This window comes from Melopsittacus undulatus, chromosome 1 (assembly GCF_012275295.1).
Source record: "Melopsittacus undulatus isolate bMelUnd1 chromosome 1, bMelUnd1.mat.Z, whole genome shotgun sequence".
In the NCBI taxonomy this organism is placed as follows: Eukaryota; Metazoa; Chordata; class Aves; order Psittaciformes; family Psittaculidae; genus Melopsittacus; species Melopsittacus undulatus.
The window spans coordinates 142,345,926-142,363,914 of record NC_047527.1 but is presented as its reverse complement, the minus strand read 5'-3'; the positions used below and the strand labels follow the sequence as shown (position 1 = coordinate 142,363,914).

Genomic DNA, 17,989 nt, shown 5'->3' with positions numbered 1-17,989 from the left:
GCGAAAGGAAAACCGCCTCTGGAAGGCGGAGGGGAGGGGGGGGGGGGGGGCTGTGTGGGGTTGGCGGGAACACCCCGCTCCCCGCCGGGCTGCGGGGCGGAGCGTGCGTGAGCGGCGGGGCGCTGGGAGCCGTTACCCGCCCCCACGTGGCCAACCGGGCGGAGCAGGCGGCGGCAGTGGCGGCGCAGCCCGCGGAGTAGTCGTCGGTCGCTCCCCTCGTCTCCTCGCCCCGTTACTACGAGCTCCGCCGGCTCTGTCTCCGCCCCCCGGCCTGCCCGGGGGTGGTGGGGGGAACCTCCTCGCTGAGGACCGCCCCCCTCGCCTGCTGCTCCGGCGCGGCACCCACCCCCTGGCCCCGGCGGGGACTATGCGGAGATGGTCGTGCTGACCCGAGGCAGGAACAAAGAGTCGCCGCCGCTCAAGCCGGGCCAGGAGCAGCAGTCGCCCGGCGCTAGCCCCAGGGGCGGCCGCGGGCGCCCGCCGCACTCGCCCGGCAGGCAGGTCCCCGGCGGGGCCCGCGCCATGCGGAAGGGAGGCGGCGGCCGGCGGGGAGCCAGGGGCGACCCCCAGAGACCCTACCGGGAGGGGCCCGCGGCGGAGGGGCTGCGGGACGTGCTGGGCCGCGGGCCGCTGAGGCTGCTGCGCGGCTGCAGAGATCGGCTCGGAGGTGAGGTGCGGGGTGAGGGAGGAAAGCCGCCCCTTTGCCCCCGCTGGGCTGGGGGGGCAGCCCTTCCGCACGGGGGAAGTGGGATGGGGCTCGGTCTCGCCTCCCTGCGCTCTTTCCGGGTGTCAGGAGACTTGTCCGGCACGGCACGGAAGCCTCCGTGGTACGGAGTGGTTGTTCTCTACTGACTGGGGAAGGGGAGCGGCGGGACAGCGGCTCGTGGACGCTGGGAGCGGCCATCCCCATGGCCTCACGCCGCCTGCCTTTGGCGGGGTTGTGTCCGGTACTGCCGGGGGCAGCGGCTGGCGGTCGGCTGCTCTCCCGCCTTCCCCGGGCCCGTCCTCTAGTCTGTCACAGCGGGAGGACATTAAAGCTGACAAGTCCCGCACCGGTATAGGTGAGAATCGGAGGCGAGGGATAGCAAAAGGGCTTGTTTTGACACTTAAGCATCCTTTGGGGGGGGAAGTAAGCAACCCTCCCTCTGGTTTGTTTCTTGTTTGGAAGGCTGACTTTCCGTTTGAGCGAGTTTGTCAATAACATACCTATGTAGGAATTATCCCCTGACAACTCGTTTTGACAAAGTTATTTCAGGATTTAAAAGCCTGCTGATTTTGAGTAGTCACCTTAATAGTCTATCTGTGATGTTCGAAGCTTTTATGTGTAGTTACTAACTTGCTGTATGAAACTTCTTGCAGCGTTTTTGAAGTCTAGTCAAGCTTTTTAAACAGAAAGTTGATGCTGCAGAGTTTGAGCAGTTTCCCTTTTACAGCGGCTGTTCTTAATTGGTGCTTAAGGTATTTGTTTTCATTTGGCAGTATTTATGGATGACAGGAAGGCCTCCATCGTAAAAGCTGATAGCAAGATATGGCTCACTTTCCTTCTGGGTAAGTAGCAGGAATACGTTTGAATGGGAGGAATACTGTTTTTTTACCTTTCTTACTCTGGAGTTGTAAACTGTATCAAAATGTATTTCGAAATAGGACTCTGAAAAGTAAAAGTGCATCGCTTGTGTTGAAAAGGGACAGGAAACTTCCTACCTGGTAACTTTTGTAAAACTGGCATTGTAGCAGTTGGTGTGGTATTGGAACGTTTGTAGGAAAGTAATTGTTCAGGTATTTATGGATCTCTCCTATCTAGTCGTTAATTTCTAAGGCTAAAAAAAAAAGGAAGCAACTCTTAATAAGTAATGTAATCAACACAACATGTTTTGGAAGGGTTATGGGTAGGAGAACATAGAACAGTAGGGGGTTGTAAATTCACATGTTGTTATTTCGGAGTGAATAATAAAATGGCTAATAACCAAAGTCTGGAAAAAACCACCAAAAATATTTGCAAAATTAAATAAGAAATGCATTCCTAAAATTAATTAATGTTAAATAATAACATGTTTGTCAGATGTACAATTAGATATACTCCTAAAGCTATTCTATTAAAAGACTGTCAGGGTATTCCAAAGATACTGGTACTATTAATCACGCCACCAGTAGTCCTTGTTGCCAGAGGGAGTTTCTTCAGTTTGATGAATTGCATTGCAGAGCAGTAGCAGGGGAGCAACCCTCAGTTTACAAACTAATTGATGATTAAACTGTTCCTGAATTGCTTTGCTTACCTTTGTTTATTCAGTGTTTTCTACGCGAGTAGTTACTTAAATGATTCAGAAACATTAAACTGATGGTCGGAATTAAAAAATGCTTTCCTGTGATTGAAATCAGAGAGCTTTATCATTTCTGGAGTTGCAATCTGGCTGTGAAACCCAGATAACCAATTAAATACTTCGGGAGCACTTTATATTTTTAATAGGAGTAAACCCTTAATAGCAAAGTATGTAATAGCATGCAGTATCGGCAGTAGCAAAGAATGTACCTATGCTAGATATGAAACAGGGGCCTTTGGTTTTAGTGGTGTTTAAATTTTTGCTGTTGTTTTGCTGAAGCTCTAAAGTCCAGATTTTTTTTGTAATGACCATTGAATTGAGGCTTTATTCTTGAGGACATCCTTTCTAGATTCTACAGAATCTTGCAGTGAAACATCTTGACTAAGTAGTTGATGCTTGCACATTCCTCGTTGTTCCCTGACACAGTTCTGCTGTATTCCTATGTAGTCACTTTGGGGATACTTGCAAAGCTCAAGTTTCTGGTACATTTCACATCCTGTTATTTTACGGTGTGTCAGCATTTGTTGTTCTCTTGGTAAATGAGTTCTATATATTGTGGCTTCATTCTTCTGTATTTAATTTCCAGAATTAGAATGTTTTTAGTATGCCATTCATATTACTTTCGTTAGAATAGAACACAGGTGAAAATAGGAAATCTCAAGAAATAAACTGTCAGATTTTACGTAATAGCCCTAGTCTGCAAAATTCTGATCATACACTTTGCTTTTAGGTTGGATTCTTAGGTTGGGTGAGAAAATGGCATCTGCAAATTCACGTACATAGTAGCTGTCTAAATCTCTGTAGCAATAGGACTTTAGTATTCCTCTCCTTAATTCTCTCCCCAGTAAGGATATTAATGAGATTGAAGGATAGTAATTTTAGAGAGCTGATTTCCATGTTTTCCATCAGAATCTAGCTTAATGTAAGTCTGGATGCAGTCTGTTTGAAAATGCCGATTTAGGCTCATAGTGGAAGTCTATGAATTAAGCGCATTGTCTCTTGAAATGTGAGTAATTGCATGAATTGCTGTGTGATTATAATAGGTCTTGGGTTTATGCTTATAATAGAGTGATATTGTGAAGTTTTAAACAAATGTATATGAAATCCTCCAAAATAATTGTGAATGTATTGACACTTAATGCATTGACTTTAAATAAAACTTTTACTGCGGGGAAGAATCAGATTTAAATATATTGTTTTCTCTGTGAAACAAGTGGCATGTTTGAATCTGAACTGTAATTTCCATATTAATAGATCAGTTATTTGCAACAATAAAATACTGCATATTTGGCTTATTTGGAACCACATGAATTTGGGATCACGAACAGTACTGGCAGTTACTGTGCATTTATTTTGACTTTGCTGTGTATTCTTAACTAACACATAATCTGTCTTAAAATGGAATTTCTTTTATAGTTGGGGTGTGTGTATGTGTAAATGTATTTTAGCATCTAATCTGGTTGGAAATCTTAGAGATGTTGCCAAGAAATGAAATAATGCTTTGTGCAAATGTGTAACTCAGTAAGTACTAAGAAAGGTATGGATGACTCTGTTTCTGTACAATTCCTGAAAAACGTGTTTGTTTCTGGAATATGGTTTGCCGTGTTGCTGATGTAGCTAAATGGGCTTACCTTGAATTCCAGATCATATCTGTATTTGCTTTTCTAAAAAAGGAATTTGCAGTTCTCCATGAGAACTAAGGGAAATGTCCTTAATATATAAAAAAAAAGAATCTAAACTCCTGAAACTTTCCTCAGACATTAAACTCCACTTAAAGTGAACTAAACTGATCAATCCTTTTGTGATTTATTTTTATTCTAGAAAGCATATGTAAGAACGTAAAGTTCTAAATGAAAGTTTGTGGTACTCATTTTGTAACTGAAATTCTGGCTTCTCTTTGAGACAATAACTTTGGTGTCCAACGCAGAGCTGAAAAACTCTTAAGGAAGTTTCAGTGTAGTATTGTCCAACCTTGGCTACTATATATGAAGCATGTAACGTAAGGAAAACATTGAATTGTAGAGGCAGGTAGTTTAGAGCTTGTTTTGGGGTTTTGTGTTTTTTTTTCCCTTTAGGTAATTCTGATGTTTGTTTTGTTTTTTTTTTTTTTTTTCCTCTTTCTCTCCTCCCATCATGTTGCCCAGTTTCACTTCACACATCTTTGTGTACAAAACTTCAGTGTTAAAACTGAGGTTCATAATGCATCAAACGACATTTATGACCCGTGGTGACAATGATGACAATTATTGCCAGCAGCAGCATTGTGGTGACAATATGTACTATTAGCAGGAGCACTTCCAGGCTCTGTGTTGCAGGAAAAAGTGGTTTGGGGATATACATTGGCACATGAAGTATACCTTCAGTTCACTCCTCTTCCACATAAATTTAATGTGTTTGCAGAGTTTTTTCTTGTCCCTGCTGCTTTCCAGAAACAGGCAACCATATGCAAATACTATGCAGTCTGAGCACACATCTGTGTTCGCTAACTCTCTGACTATACTCTGCATCAGTGTGCAGGCAGCTGATGTATGTTTAACACTGTGCAAGCACCTTGACCCATCCTATACCATCAGGGTGGCTGATGCTGTGTGTGCTGATCAGTACCCTGGAGAGGGATGCAGTGCTCAGCACCTTTGTGGCTCATGCTGGGTGTAAGGATGATTGTCCCCTCCACTTCCTCTCTGCTCCATATAGCCTGTGTGAATAAGAGTGGTCTTCATTGCCCATAAAGGTTCTCTTGGATTGAAGGCAACCAGTCTAACCGACCTTTCTATGACACATAGCCCCTGTGTGCTCAGAGAGCAACCAAGACACCTTCCAAGAAAGAGAATGTGGGCCTTCTCAATGCCTGCCCTTTATAGAATCCCAGACTGATTTGGGTTGGAAGGGACCTTAAAACTCATCCAGTTCCAACCTCCTGCCACAGGCAGGCACACCTTCCACTAGAGCAGGTTGCTCCCAGCCCCATCCAACCTGGCCTTGAACACTGCCAGGGATTGGACAGCCACAGCTTCTCTGGGCACCCTGTGCCAGCACCTCAGCACCCTCACAGGGAAGATTTTTTTCTTAGTGTCTAACCGGAATCTCCCCTCTGTCAGTTTAAAACCATTTCTCCTTGTCATGACATTACTTTGTAAAAAGTCCCTCTCCAGATTTCTTGTAGGCCCCTTTTATATATTGGAAGACTGTTACTAAGTCTCCCTGAAACCTTCTGTTCTCCAAGCTGAACAAGCTCAGCTCTCTCAGCCTGTCTCCATAGCAGAGGTGCTCTAGCCCTTGGAACATCTTTGTAGCCTGCTCTGGACTTGCTTGAGCAGGTCCACGTCCCTTTTGTGTTGAGGGTTGCAACACTCATGCTGTCTTTACCTCCATGGTGAGCTCTGGATGTGTTGTGAATACTGCCCAAGTAAAATCGAGTGGCTTCTGCTCTCTGCCGATCTTGCCATGCTCAAGAAAGAGACCTAGACTGTTTAGCCACCACTTTATCATCGTTTGACTTTTCCATTTTTCCCTTAGACTGCCTTCCTTGTTCTGTATTTGTGTGACAACAGAGCAGATAGTCTCCAAATGGATAAATGGAATGTAACTGCATGCAGAGTCTACCTTTTTTAGCAATTACAGTCTCAATTAGATTTGTTTTGGTTGTTGTGGTCTGTTTGGATCTGTCAAATTTACAGGGTAATGTACTCTGTAAATTAAACTTCTATGAGCTCATTAGGAAAGAAAACGACAAACATGACAAACAAGGGCTCAGTCTTTGTACAGGGTAACCCAGTGTGGGAATTCACTGATTTGCCACGTAAGGTGTGATGTTTCTAACTTGCATTTTCTCTAATCTACAACTCATATCTTGTAACTCCTAATTTATGTTATGTAGCTGACAATGGGAGAGCTTATCTTTCCTCTTCCGTCATGGTGCAGAGGTCCTGCCTATGTGTTTCCCTTGCTTTGACTTAGCAGCGCTGCTGCTAGCATACATCAGGCTTTAGCATGAGCTATGTGTTAGCCAAAATCTGAGCAGGAGCTGAGTGAACACTCAAAGTAGTGACTTCAGAGTGTAAAAAATATTCATGTTTGTTATTTGAAAAATAATTCAGTTTTGTTATTGGTAGCTGAAATGGGTGTAGTAGATTCTGATGGATCAACTTGAGTGATGCAAGATACAGGTGGGAAGTATTGCCTATTGCTGAATACCATCAGCATAATTTCAGATTTTCAGAGAGCTGGCCATGAACGTTAATTCAGATGTTCCTATTCTTCTCTTCCTCTGGAGGCTGAGTACCTTCTGTGCATCTCTGAAGTAATACTGCAATTACTTTCATGAACATGATTTTGTGTTCAGTTATTTAAATATTTGAGTAACTTGGCACCTTTTGTTTTCTTTACAGCTGCTTTTGCAGGAGTCCTACATTGGTAAGGTTAAATTTATTGCTTGAGAGTAATATGGTATTTTAAAATAACTAAAATGTAATTTGGTTCGTATTTATGCAGGCTTTTGGGATAATACATATATTTAGATCTTTCCTCTCAAAACTAAATTGTTTTCTTCAAGATGAATAATGCTGGTCTTGTGAAGCTTATGTGAAGGGTTTCTTAAATCTGTTCAGTGAAGAGTGAAGCCTGCTTTCCAGGTGGAAAATTGTTGCTTAGCTATACAAATTCAGGTGCATTTCCATCTCACAGACCTTTTTACTCTCAGTGGATTTTGAAAGTCTTATTTAGATTCTGCTTTAATTTCTTGATTTTATATAATATTTTCTTTAACCTCTTCAGAAAAGTCTGGCCACTATTTTCTTTATGGACAGAAGAATGGCCTTTCAACTACTTTTTGTCAATGCAATCCTTGTGTTTCAGGTTCCACCCTAATCCTCACTAACCTATTTTTTGTAGTGAATGGCTTCCATAGTGGGTTTCCCCAGCTGCTTTTGCAGAGATAAAAAGTAACAGCTTCTGCCACTCTGTTTTTGTTTCCTAGCTCAAAAAGAACTATTGATTTTTAGATTGTTTCTTGCAAATTCCTGTTAAAAGCAGAGTCATGTGCAGTGCTCTTGTTTCTTTTTCATCATTTCTGAAGGTGAAGCTCCTCTTTGCAAATTTTGCCTCCAAAATGATTTGCAGTTTTCCTGGCTTCCCCTCTCTAGTTGCATCTTTATTAAATAAAATTCTGTCTGTCAGCACATCTGCACATAATGGCAGATAACTGTTAAAATACAAGTCAAGAAAGACTTGTGGAGAAAAAGCATACAATACGTAACACTGTTATTTTCACTAGTTTTTAATTGATTCTTTCATCAGGTATTTGAATTTTCTTTCCTATATGTAGTCTTGATAGTTTTAATAGCATTAAACTTTTGATCCTTCAGTTAAAATAAATTAGAGTATTATGACTAATTTCAGAGTAGAATTTAATAAATGCTCTATAGGTTCATATCTTTTCCATTTAAAATAATCTGAATGGAGGAGATTGTTCATATAATATATGAGTAAAATGAAAAGTTTGGTCTTCATTGAATGTATTGCCAGTTGCTCCTTGGTATTTATGACTTAGTAAAGGTTCAAAACCTCTATATTCAGTTTTAACTATTATTATTTTTTAACAGGTGTCACATAACAACTCTATTTGAAAACGACCGTCATTTTTCTCACCTCTCAACGCTAGAAAGAGAAATGGCTTTTCGCACAGAAATGGTTAGATTATGCTTCAAAAAATGTAGTGATTGGAAAACTTCTGTCTGTAATCTTGCGATCGTGGGCTTCCCAAAATTTCTTAATACCATATGGATAATATATACCATCAATATATTTATATATATTTATATATCAATATATTTATATTGATGTCTTGCAAATAAGGTGGTTTGTGCTTTTTCATGCAGAACATTTGTGTGTCTTGCAGCTGATCGCTATGAATATATCTCTTCACAGTTCACTTCAAGTATAATTAGAAAGTATGATTGTAAAGGACCTAAAATACAAAGCTGCAAGTACCTTAGAGCTTACTTTCAATTCTAGTCTTGTTCATGCACCTCTTTTAAATAATAATTTTTGAAATGAATAGATCTTTGCATACAAATACACCTTTTGGCTGCTTTCATTTTGAGAATTGTGAAATACTGAGCTAGTGCATAGTTACCAGCACAAATGAGAGATCTCCAGACGTACTATAAAGCAAGGTGGAAGGAAACCCACATTGCTTGTTTCAATGGCACTAATTGAAGAGATTTGAAAAACTTGATAGTCAAATCATTTTGTCCTATTTGTTATATCACAGAATTTCATTTAAAAACAGAAGGTTTATGTGGCAGTTACTTAAGCAGAAGTGTTCTCTTTAATCATAAATAATAATTCTGCTTTCCTGTAGGGTCTTTATTATTCCTACTTCAAGATCATTATTGAGGCACCATCGTTTTGGAATGGAGTATGGGCAATTATGAATGACAGGCTAACTGAGTATCCTTTAGTGATTAACACCTTACAAAGGTTCAATCTTTACCCAGAGGTGAGCTACATTTTAAAAATGATACCTTCTGATAACTCTTTGGTTTCTTTAGATTTGCCTACAAATTTGTAAGAAATGTTACTCTGGAAAATGTGGCTGTAAAGATACAGTGACTGATGAAGTGTTACTTAAGTTAGATTTAAAACCAGACAGTTACTTGATATGTTGTGATCAGTTCTCAGACTGCAAGTATCAAATGTGAATACTTTCTATGTCTCAGTATTTCATGCCCTAAAGTTACAATCCAGTTCTACACTTCTTGTTGTCTTTTGTTCTTTTCACTGAAAGCAAGTATGTTGCTGACACTGCGTACTTCAGGAAATACGACACATAAGGTACCAGTAGTATGTGACAATAATGCCTGCAGTGATATACAGGTATTGAGAGGTTATTTTGGCATGCATTTAATGTAAGACGGTGAATTAGCACATCATAGTTAACTCTGGCCCTAAAATCCATGAATGGTAATAGTTTACTTCCATGTTGCAGAAAAAAATCCTCTGTTGAAGACTGACTGTTGTTGTTTTATACATACTTGATGTTAAACTTGTTACCTGGTTAACTTACGTTCCTACTTTGGTTTTTTTTTGTCACAAAAAGAACATGTTTTTAATTACAGGAATGTTTGTTTTTTTTCTCTTATGGTTTCGACAGTGTTCTGCAAAACTTTTGAAAAAGGAGATCTCCTTTGGTTAATTACATTTCTGTAACTGCATAAGCAGCATCAAAATCAAGAACTAATAATGGCTGTAATTGTTGGATTTTAGCATTTATACTCATTCTCTTGCTCTCTCTGAGTAGAGCTGCTTTTGGGAGCTATACGTGTAAGAGTTCTCAACGTGCATGTACTTATACAACATGCATGTATTGGTTTCATTTGTCTCTTAATTCCTTGCTCTGAAGAACTAAATGCTATAGATGAGATCTTTTTGTTACCCTCTCACTGTTTTCTGGGTTTTTTTGTGTGTGTTTTTTGTGGTTTGTTTCTGCTTTTTAGCTCCAGAGGGACTGCAGTTCAGTTCTAGAAATGCAATATTAGGAGCGCATGCCCTACTTGAATACTATGAATTTATTTTCTTTAGCTCAGAAAGATTTATTGACTTCAGCTATAGTCTGACTTGCAAAAATCAAAGGTAACTGATCAAATGAGCTTCTTTTAGAGAATCATCAGTATCACTATGAAAGATGACTAAGTAAATTGGATGATGAAATCAAAACGAGCAATCAGATATAGTGGCTGACATTCTGTAAGAGTGGTAGGTAGATTACTGGGCACAATGTACAGGCTTGTCCATTCATTCAGGATTTTCTAGGATCGTACTGGCTCATAGAACTTGATTGTAAGGTATGAATTAATTCGTCTCTGCCTATGTGGGCATGCAAAGCGGACATATAGTCTCCTCTGCTCCATATGGTAATTTACTGCTTGATGCCTTCCTGTAAATTTTTTTTAAGTGTATATCTTGAGTACTTTGTTTCTGCATAACTACATCTATAAAACTGTCAATAGGTGCAACTTGGCTGTTGAAGTATGTTCTCCAAATTTATCTAGCGTTACTTATTATTATAATGGAGCTGAGTCGTGGGAAGATTTATGTGTATTTATTTGTTGGCAGTGAAATTTTTCCTTCTGATACTCAGTAGCCAGTCATGTTTTCGCAAAGTGTTCATTTCCTATTTGATATCTTAGGATCTTCCCAGCTTTTTTTTTCTGGTGTAATAGTAGAATTAAGGTTAAATTTTAATAAAATATTTGTTTAGTGGATTTCAGAATTAATTTCATCAAAAATAGCCTTGGAATCCAGTTACTCTCCATGATAAACTGACTGCACAACTTGCCACATAGTCAGGTTGTTCCTGTAGTTGTGGTGTTTTCATCTGTCATCCATGGTGCAAAAGGGTAGAGAGATAATGTGTTGATCTCTGTGGTGGAGAGATGTCAGGTTTGCTTCCTGGATGTTCGTTGTTATGGAGCAGTTTATATTTCTGTGTGTAGCACTGATGATGAAAATTGGAGTCCAACTGATGAGCGCTGCAAAGACCCATATAGTTGGCATTAAAGTGCTTAATCAAAGGCACCTAATAAAAGGGGTTGACTTTGGTGTTCTCATACACCAGAAGAGTGGCCTGGCCCACAGAGACCTTGATCTGAGACCCAGTCTTTTGTTTTCCAAGTTTTGCATTCACTGTCTTGTCTCATACGAGACAGTAGAAATTACAAAAATGCCACTGTGCTCTAATTGACCTAGCAGTTTTGTACTGCTTACTGATTCACTTGCGTTTGTATGCCCATGTGAACTGTTCCATGGGAAGTAGCTTTGGGCAAAAAATATCTTGCGTGAAGTACTTAACCTGGTACTTTTTTAAGGAGTATTCATGTGTGGTAACATCTGCCACAGACACAAGCACTTGTGACATAAAAAGGTTAAGTTGATAAATTAGTAGGTCATTTTAGTGCAACATTGGTTCATTCCAAAACATTTAAGCAAGAGTGTTTTATGTGCTTAGAGTAATGTCAGCTTCAGGGCTGGTGACGCAAATATGTTAGACAGATGTCTCTGAGTTGCCATATGCATTCTGTGGCAGTGTACAAACCACTGTCAGGTGATAGGAAGAAAGATGTGGATTTGGTTCCCCAGTCCTATTGTTGCCCATCTGGAGATGGGGCAAATGTCAGGTTCATTTATGTGTGCGTACTTAGTCAGAAGTGCCAGGGCACAGGCATTCAGAAAGCCTGCAGGAATTCAAGATAGTGTACTTTACAGGACACAATATTGAGGCAGGAAGTCTTAGTCTATAAATATGTAGCTATATTTTAAATATATAAGATTTATACTGTGAGAGTGTAAAGGCCACAGATGAAGTAAGCCATGATGATTGGAACATTGGTATTAATCATAGAATAGAATCATAGAATAGTTAGGGTTGGAAAGGACCTTAAGATCATCAAGTTCTAATCCCCCTGCCATGGGCAGGGACACCATGTCACTCAAGACTCTGTCCAACCTGGCCTTGAACACTGCCAGGGATGGAGCATTCAGAACTTCTTTGGGCAGCCCATTCCAGTGCCTCACCACCCTTACAATAAGAACTTCTTCCCTATATCCAGTCTAAACTTCCCCTGTTTAAGTTTTAACCTGTTACCACTTGTCCTATCACTACAGTCCCTAATGAAGAGTCTCTCCCCAGCATCCTTATAGCCCCCCTTCAGATACTGGAAGCTGCTATGAGGTCTCCACGCAGCCTTCTCTTCTCCAGGGTGAACAGCCCCAACTTTTCTCAGCCTGTCTTCATACGGGAGGTGCTCCAGTCCCCTGATCATCCTCATGGCCCTCCTCTGGACTTGTTCCAACAGTTCCATGTCCTTTTTATGTTGAGAACACCAGAACTGCACACAGTAATGAATTTATAGAATCACAGAGCAGTGGAGGTTGCGGAATGGATGTCTGGAGATCTAGTCTCAACACTGCTTGAAGCAGAGTGAAACAGAGCAGGTTGCTCAGGGCTGTCTCTGATTTCATTTTGAGCATCTCCACCTCCGGGCAGCCTGTTCCAGTGTCTGACCATCCTTAAAATAAGAAACATTTTCCCTGTGTATAAGTGGAATTTGCTGCATTTCAATTTATCATCATCTCTTGTTAAAAGTCTCTCAGTTATCCTTACTCTATGGCCTCCTTGTCTTGTGCAGCCCAGAATGAGACTCATCACTGGAGATACAGTCTTAGCAGCACTGAGTGGAGGGGAAGGATTGCCTCTTGTCTTGGTGACATACAGTTGAGAATACATTTGGCTTTCTTTGCAACAAGGGCTTATTGCTGGCTCAAGTACGGATTGCCCACCAGAAGACATAGGTCCTTTTCTGCAACACTGCTTTCTGGCTGGTCAGCTCCAGTCTGTAGTGGTGCATGATATTGTTCCTTCCCACTTCAGGTCTTTACATTTCCCTTTCATGAGATTCCTGTTGACCCATTTCTCTAGCCTGTTGAGGTCACTCTAAATGGCAGCAAAAGCATCGATCTCTCCTTCCAATTTTGTATCATGCACACTCTTACTGAAGATGTTCTCTTGTGCCATCATCAAATCTTAAGGCATAGAACAAAATTGGCGCCAGTTTAAAGAAACCAAAACCCAAACATAAACCATCCACATCTATCCCCTCAACTACCAAGATGGTCACCTCAGAAGGTTATGAAGTCGGGCAGGTGTGATTTCCCCTTCATAAATCCATGTTGACTGCTTCCAATCAGGTTGGGTTTTTTTTTTTTCTTTAATCCTTAGTATGTTCAGAAGTGGTTTCCAGGACTATTTACTCCATCATATTTTCAGAGGTCAAGGTGTAATTCCCCATGTTTTCCTTTTAAAAAATGAAGTGACATGAAGAGTTTTATTAATTGTATGGGGAAAGGAAAGAGGGAATCATCCTTTTTGTATGTGTTTTCTGTGACACAGGGCTGAGACAGCTAATATTGCAGCGGTGAAACATATTTTCAGCCTAGGAACCCCTGGGTTATAACTTTCAAAGCAGTTCAACTGGAATGGCCACATTACTCATTTATGAACTCTATAAAGTCAGTTATATCCTGACAGCATAGCTTGGTAATGTTAGCTAGTGACTCTGCTGTGAGATGAATCATCATTTTTCTGTGTATAAAATGCTGATGTTTTCTCTGTCGGGTGTTGAGATTTAATTTGGGTTTTGTTATAAAGACATTAAAACCTTTGCATGGAAAAAATGGAAATGCTGTCTTACATTGCATCTGAAAGCCCTTTCTAATGCATGCTTAAATTTAACCTATCAAAGGTTATCTGAGTAAAAACCGTGAAGTCTTTGTCCATTCATATTCTTGCCAGGTGGAAAAAAAATTAATAGGTTTTAATGGATTTAATTTGGCCAACTGTCCTCTGTCAACAAAATCTGAGCTTTTAATATCTGATAAACAGAAGATGGTATTGAAATATATAATTTTTTCAAATATTGCAGTTTGATGCATGAAATTATTTCTATTCTAAAGCAGGCAGAATTTTTGTCTATTAATGAACACTTGGTATATGTCAGATGTGTTTAGGAAATTATGGTCAAAAAAAGCAAAGTAGTTGAGAAATTCTGGGTTAAAAAATAATCCTGGATGAGGGCCATTTGTCATGGGAGGTTCCCTTGAGCACTGAGCTGATCTCAAAGTTCCTTTTCAGCAACTTCAAATCCTGTTTTCCACCCAGGTGGTCCTCGCCAGCTGGTACCGTATCTATACTGCCGTTATGGATTTCTTTGGTGTACCCACAAAGATGTGTTGGACTGTAAACAGAGGAAAAGGGCTTAGTCCTGTTGAAAGCTGTGAGGGTGAGTTGTGTTTTATTCTAGCTTCTTCTGGAAGCATATAATAGTGGCTTGATGTATTTCAGAAGTAATAAATGTCCCTGTGTCTTTATCACTGACATGTTTTCAGTTGGCTAAGCCTGTGTTTTCGGCAGGTTCCCAACAAAAGCGAGAAGTATGAAAAAAGGTTCTTTGAAGAACAGTAGGGGTGAGATTGTGGGCTTTGTATATTAGATAGCTCCTCCTACCTAGGTTGAATTGGCTGTGCTGCGCTTCAAAAATTCACGTTTGTAGTTTGAGCCTTTATAATGTTGGAAGTGTTATAAATAATAAGAACTCCTAATGGTAATTGGAGGCCACTGTACCTGTGTTAATTTTTTGAAGCTTTTGTAAAATCCCCAGTGCATTCCAAGTTCCTACATTTCAAAATCTTACTCTATGTATTTCTTCCCCTAAGTACAACTTCAGGAGTGGGAAGGATGGGGAAACCAGTAACAGCAAGACTCCTTTTGGGAGAAATCTTGTGTAGTGATTCTGCTGGGAAGAATCCTCTTCATCTTGTGACCTGCTATTCAGCATAAGAATTTCAATTGTATACCTTGATTTTTTTATATCAAAGCTTGCATGCTGCCATTTTTTTGTGATGGGTTGTTTTTTTTTTCCCCACATTTAAAGTATTGGCTTGTCAAGTAAGTATTATGTGATAAAAGTACCATGCTGAGAGGCACTTTTGAGATGTTCTACAGTCAGTTAAAGCTGAGTGATAGATGGTAGCTTGTAAAGTCATTTCATTTTATCATTAAAAATGTCTTTGTGTGCCAACAAGTTAGTGTTTTTCCTTTGACAAAGGCTATAAGAACTTTCTTCACAGCTTGACATAAATGGAGAAAGTGAATCATTCAGAGCAATAAATAGTGAATATAACTTTCCATTCCTGTTTTCTGTAAAAAACAAACCCAAATCAACAAAACTGCCAACTATTGAGACTACCATGTTTGATGAGCATAACATCATCTTTCTTTAGAGAACTATCTTGCTGTATTTTCAGCAATGGTGAATACTAATTTCTACATACAAAACTATGAAGTTCTATTACCTTCTTTAGAATGAATAAGACTTTTTGTGCTGTACTACTGAAATGATTAGAGCCAGGAGGGTGTAAAGAAATAATGGGAAAGAGAGTAACAAAAGTCTGAACACAGAAGTGTTTTTGAATGAATAAATTGAAATATGTGCTTTACTGGAAAATCTCTCGGTTTCTAATGAAACAAAGTAAACAGCATTGGATGTGATTTGCTCTCTTCTTTCTGTAGATGTATTAAGGTAGTATACTGTGTGTTGTATTATATTGATTGTATGGTGGTTTATAAACAATGTAATCTTTCCTCTCTATTTGACAACATGTATTAACTGTTTGTTTGTTAGGCTTGGGAGACCCTGCTTCCTTTTATGTTGCTATGATTTTTCTTTTGAATGGATTAATGATGTCGCTGTTCTTCATATACGGTACATACCTCAGGTAAGGCAGTTGAGACAACTATTTAGTTGGTGCTGTCATTTTTTTATATGGAATTTGAACATGTGAATGCTGAAATATTTTTATGGGATATTGCTTATTTGTTTGTACAGTAGTGGTGCTTTTTATTACATACACATTGCAACTAAAAAAATTACTGCAACAGAAAAGCTTTTTGCTTAAAATGATTGTGGAAAATTTCAGTGTAGTGGTATCTCATTGATACCACCAGGTTGTGGATAAAACAGAATGTTGTACGGATTTTGTAATGGCTTTTGACATGTTTCTACTCTTAAAATTATCAGTGCAAGTAATTTTTTAAAGGAGTTTAGGTGGCAGTATACTTTTAACCAAGACTGGAGTTTTCCCAGCGCTTTGCGTGAAGTCATATTGCATGTCTTTCAACTGTAATGTAAGTGAGAAAGCAAAATATCTTTTAAGATATTTTGGAGATATCTGCACACTTCCTTTTTTCTATGAATTTCTGTTTTCAGTATCCTTAAATTTCAGGAACTCTAATATTCTTTCATACAAAAATAGACTCTCCATTCAGCAGAAAACTGGAAGTGGCATTTTTTTTTCTGCTTACCTCTATTTTAATTTCTCAGTTTTGCAAAAAAGCAAAAGACTGCTACATTTTCCTCTGAGAGATGTTGTTTTTCTCCCTCACTCCCTGGCTTTGCTATCTTGTTGTTTTTTTTTTTCCTGCTCTCCCTAAAGCTTGTGCTCATAGTTCAGATAAAGAACGGTGCAGGGCAGGAACTGACAGTGAAAAGAGGAAGTTGCTTAGTACAACTGTTAGATGTTTGTGGGTAAAACATTTATGTTTGTATTTCTTAACATAGGAAATTAATGTCTCATGTTTTGAGGAAGTAAGTAACCTTCAAATATTCATATAATTAACATGTCATCTTTCTCTTAAAGTGTATGGAAACCCATATTTTCTATAGTAATGTCACTGAAAAATTAGCAAGGTCTTAATTTCTCAGTACTTTCTCAGTACTTGGCCAGTGTTGAATATGAATAGCTATCAAGTATTGATAGTAATTGAGTTTTTAACATAAATGATTTGCAGTGTAGATCTGTAGTCAAGATAACTTGGATATTGTCGTGGTTTAAACCAAGTCCCCCAACTCCCGGAGAGTTAGGAAGGAGAATCCAAAGAATGTAGCCCCCACGAATTGAGATAAGAACGGTTTAATTGCTAAGGCATAACACAAAACCCCTACTGCCATTTACTACTACAGATAATAATGATACAGCAAACAGCAAGTGAAAAGAATACAACACCCCACCAGCCACCGACCCATAACTCACTCCACCCTGCCCGGCCGAGCACCATGTGCTCCCTCCTCCATTTTCCTCCAGAGCTCTCCCTCTCCAGCTTTCTCTTTCCCAGTATGCATCCTGGGCATCACGTGCTATGGTATGGAATACCTCATTGACTAGCCTGGGTCAGGTGTCCTGTCTCTCCTTCCTCCCGGACTCCCCTCCTCCACCTGGCTGGAAAAAAACCTTGAACAAAAACACCCTCAAAACATGCTCAAACCATGACAGATATGCATGCAGTTCTTCCAGTGTGTAAACCACTGGCTTTCTGGGGTTATGATAATTAACAAGTGACTACAAAGTTTCCTGCAGGTAGGATTTTGAACTTACTTATTTTTTGTTCTGGTGAATATTCGTAGCTGGATACCAGATCAAGATGACTGCTTAGTCATTAAGGTTCCTCTTACTCAAAGCAAAGACAGAACATCTAGGTTTTTCCATAGGTGTGAAAAGTAAAAGAACTGAATCTGGAGTAATCCAGTTCTACTACGCTGAAGTAGGTAATCTGATGAATTGGCATAAGTCTTCTTCATAAAACTGATTTGTTTCTGCAATGCATTTTGAAAGGCTTCTTCATGGCCTGACTTACTTGATGGTGGGAAACCGTCCTCTAGTATCCTCTTTATTCCTGAGCTCATTAGCAGCTATTATCTCAAGTTTACATAACTGTGGGGTTTGGTTTTTTTTCCTATATATCATATTCATAGAATGTGTGATCTTTTTATTACAGCCTTTGTTTGCTTTTAGCCTTTTTGCAACTTTGACTAGTGATGGAAGGTGGTAGGATAGTTTCTTGTCATTCTGTTCTAAGCTACCATGTGTTCTAACATCTGTGCTCACTGTACTCTATAATGAGCTTGTGGAAAGTGTTACACTAGCAGAAAGCTATGTGGTTTTGTAGGACTGCTTCTTTGTTGTAGGACTTAACCAATTTCCCCACAGGCTTAGAAGATTGCCAGATATAGTATGTCTCTGTGTATGGTCTATGGTTATGAAATGCACTTTAGAATTTT

The 17,989-nt window shown here is 39.7% G+C and overlaps 1 protein-coding gene across 1 annotated transcript in view; it reads left to right on the top strand.

The window, feature by feature from the left end:
* Window positions 1–375: 375 nt before the first annotated feature.
* DPY19L1 (dpy-19 like C-mannosyltransferase 1) overlaps window positions 376–17,989 on the top strand; it is a 41,962-nt gene continuing 24,348 nt past the window's right edge. Inside the window, exons 1-7 of the mRNA XM_034065336.1 lie at window positions 376–667; window positions 1,480–1,548; window positions 6,707–6,731; window positions 7,919–8,006; window positions 8,680–8,817; window positions 14,035–14,155; window positions 15,557–15,650. Of these exons, the coding sequence (XP_033921227.1) occupies window positions 376–667; window positions 1,480–1,548; window positions 6,707–6,731; window positions 7,919–8,006; window positions 8,680–8,817; window positions 14,035–14,155; window positions 15,557–15,650 (827 nt within the window). The remainder of the gene's footprint in view (window positions 668–1,479; window positions 1,549–6,706; window positions 6,732–7,918; window positions 8,007–8,679; window positions 8,818–14,034; window positions 14,156–15,556; window positions 15,651–17,989) is intronic.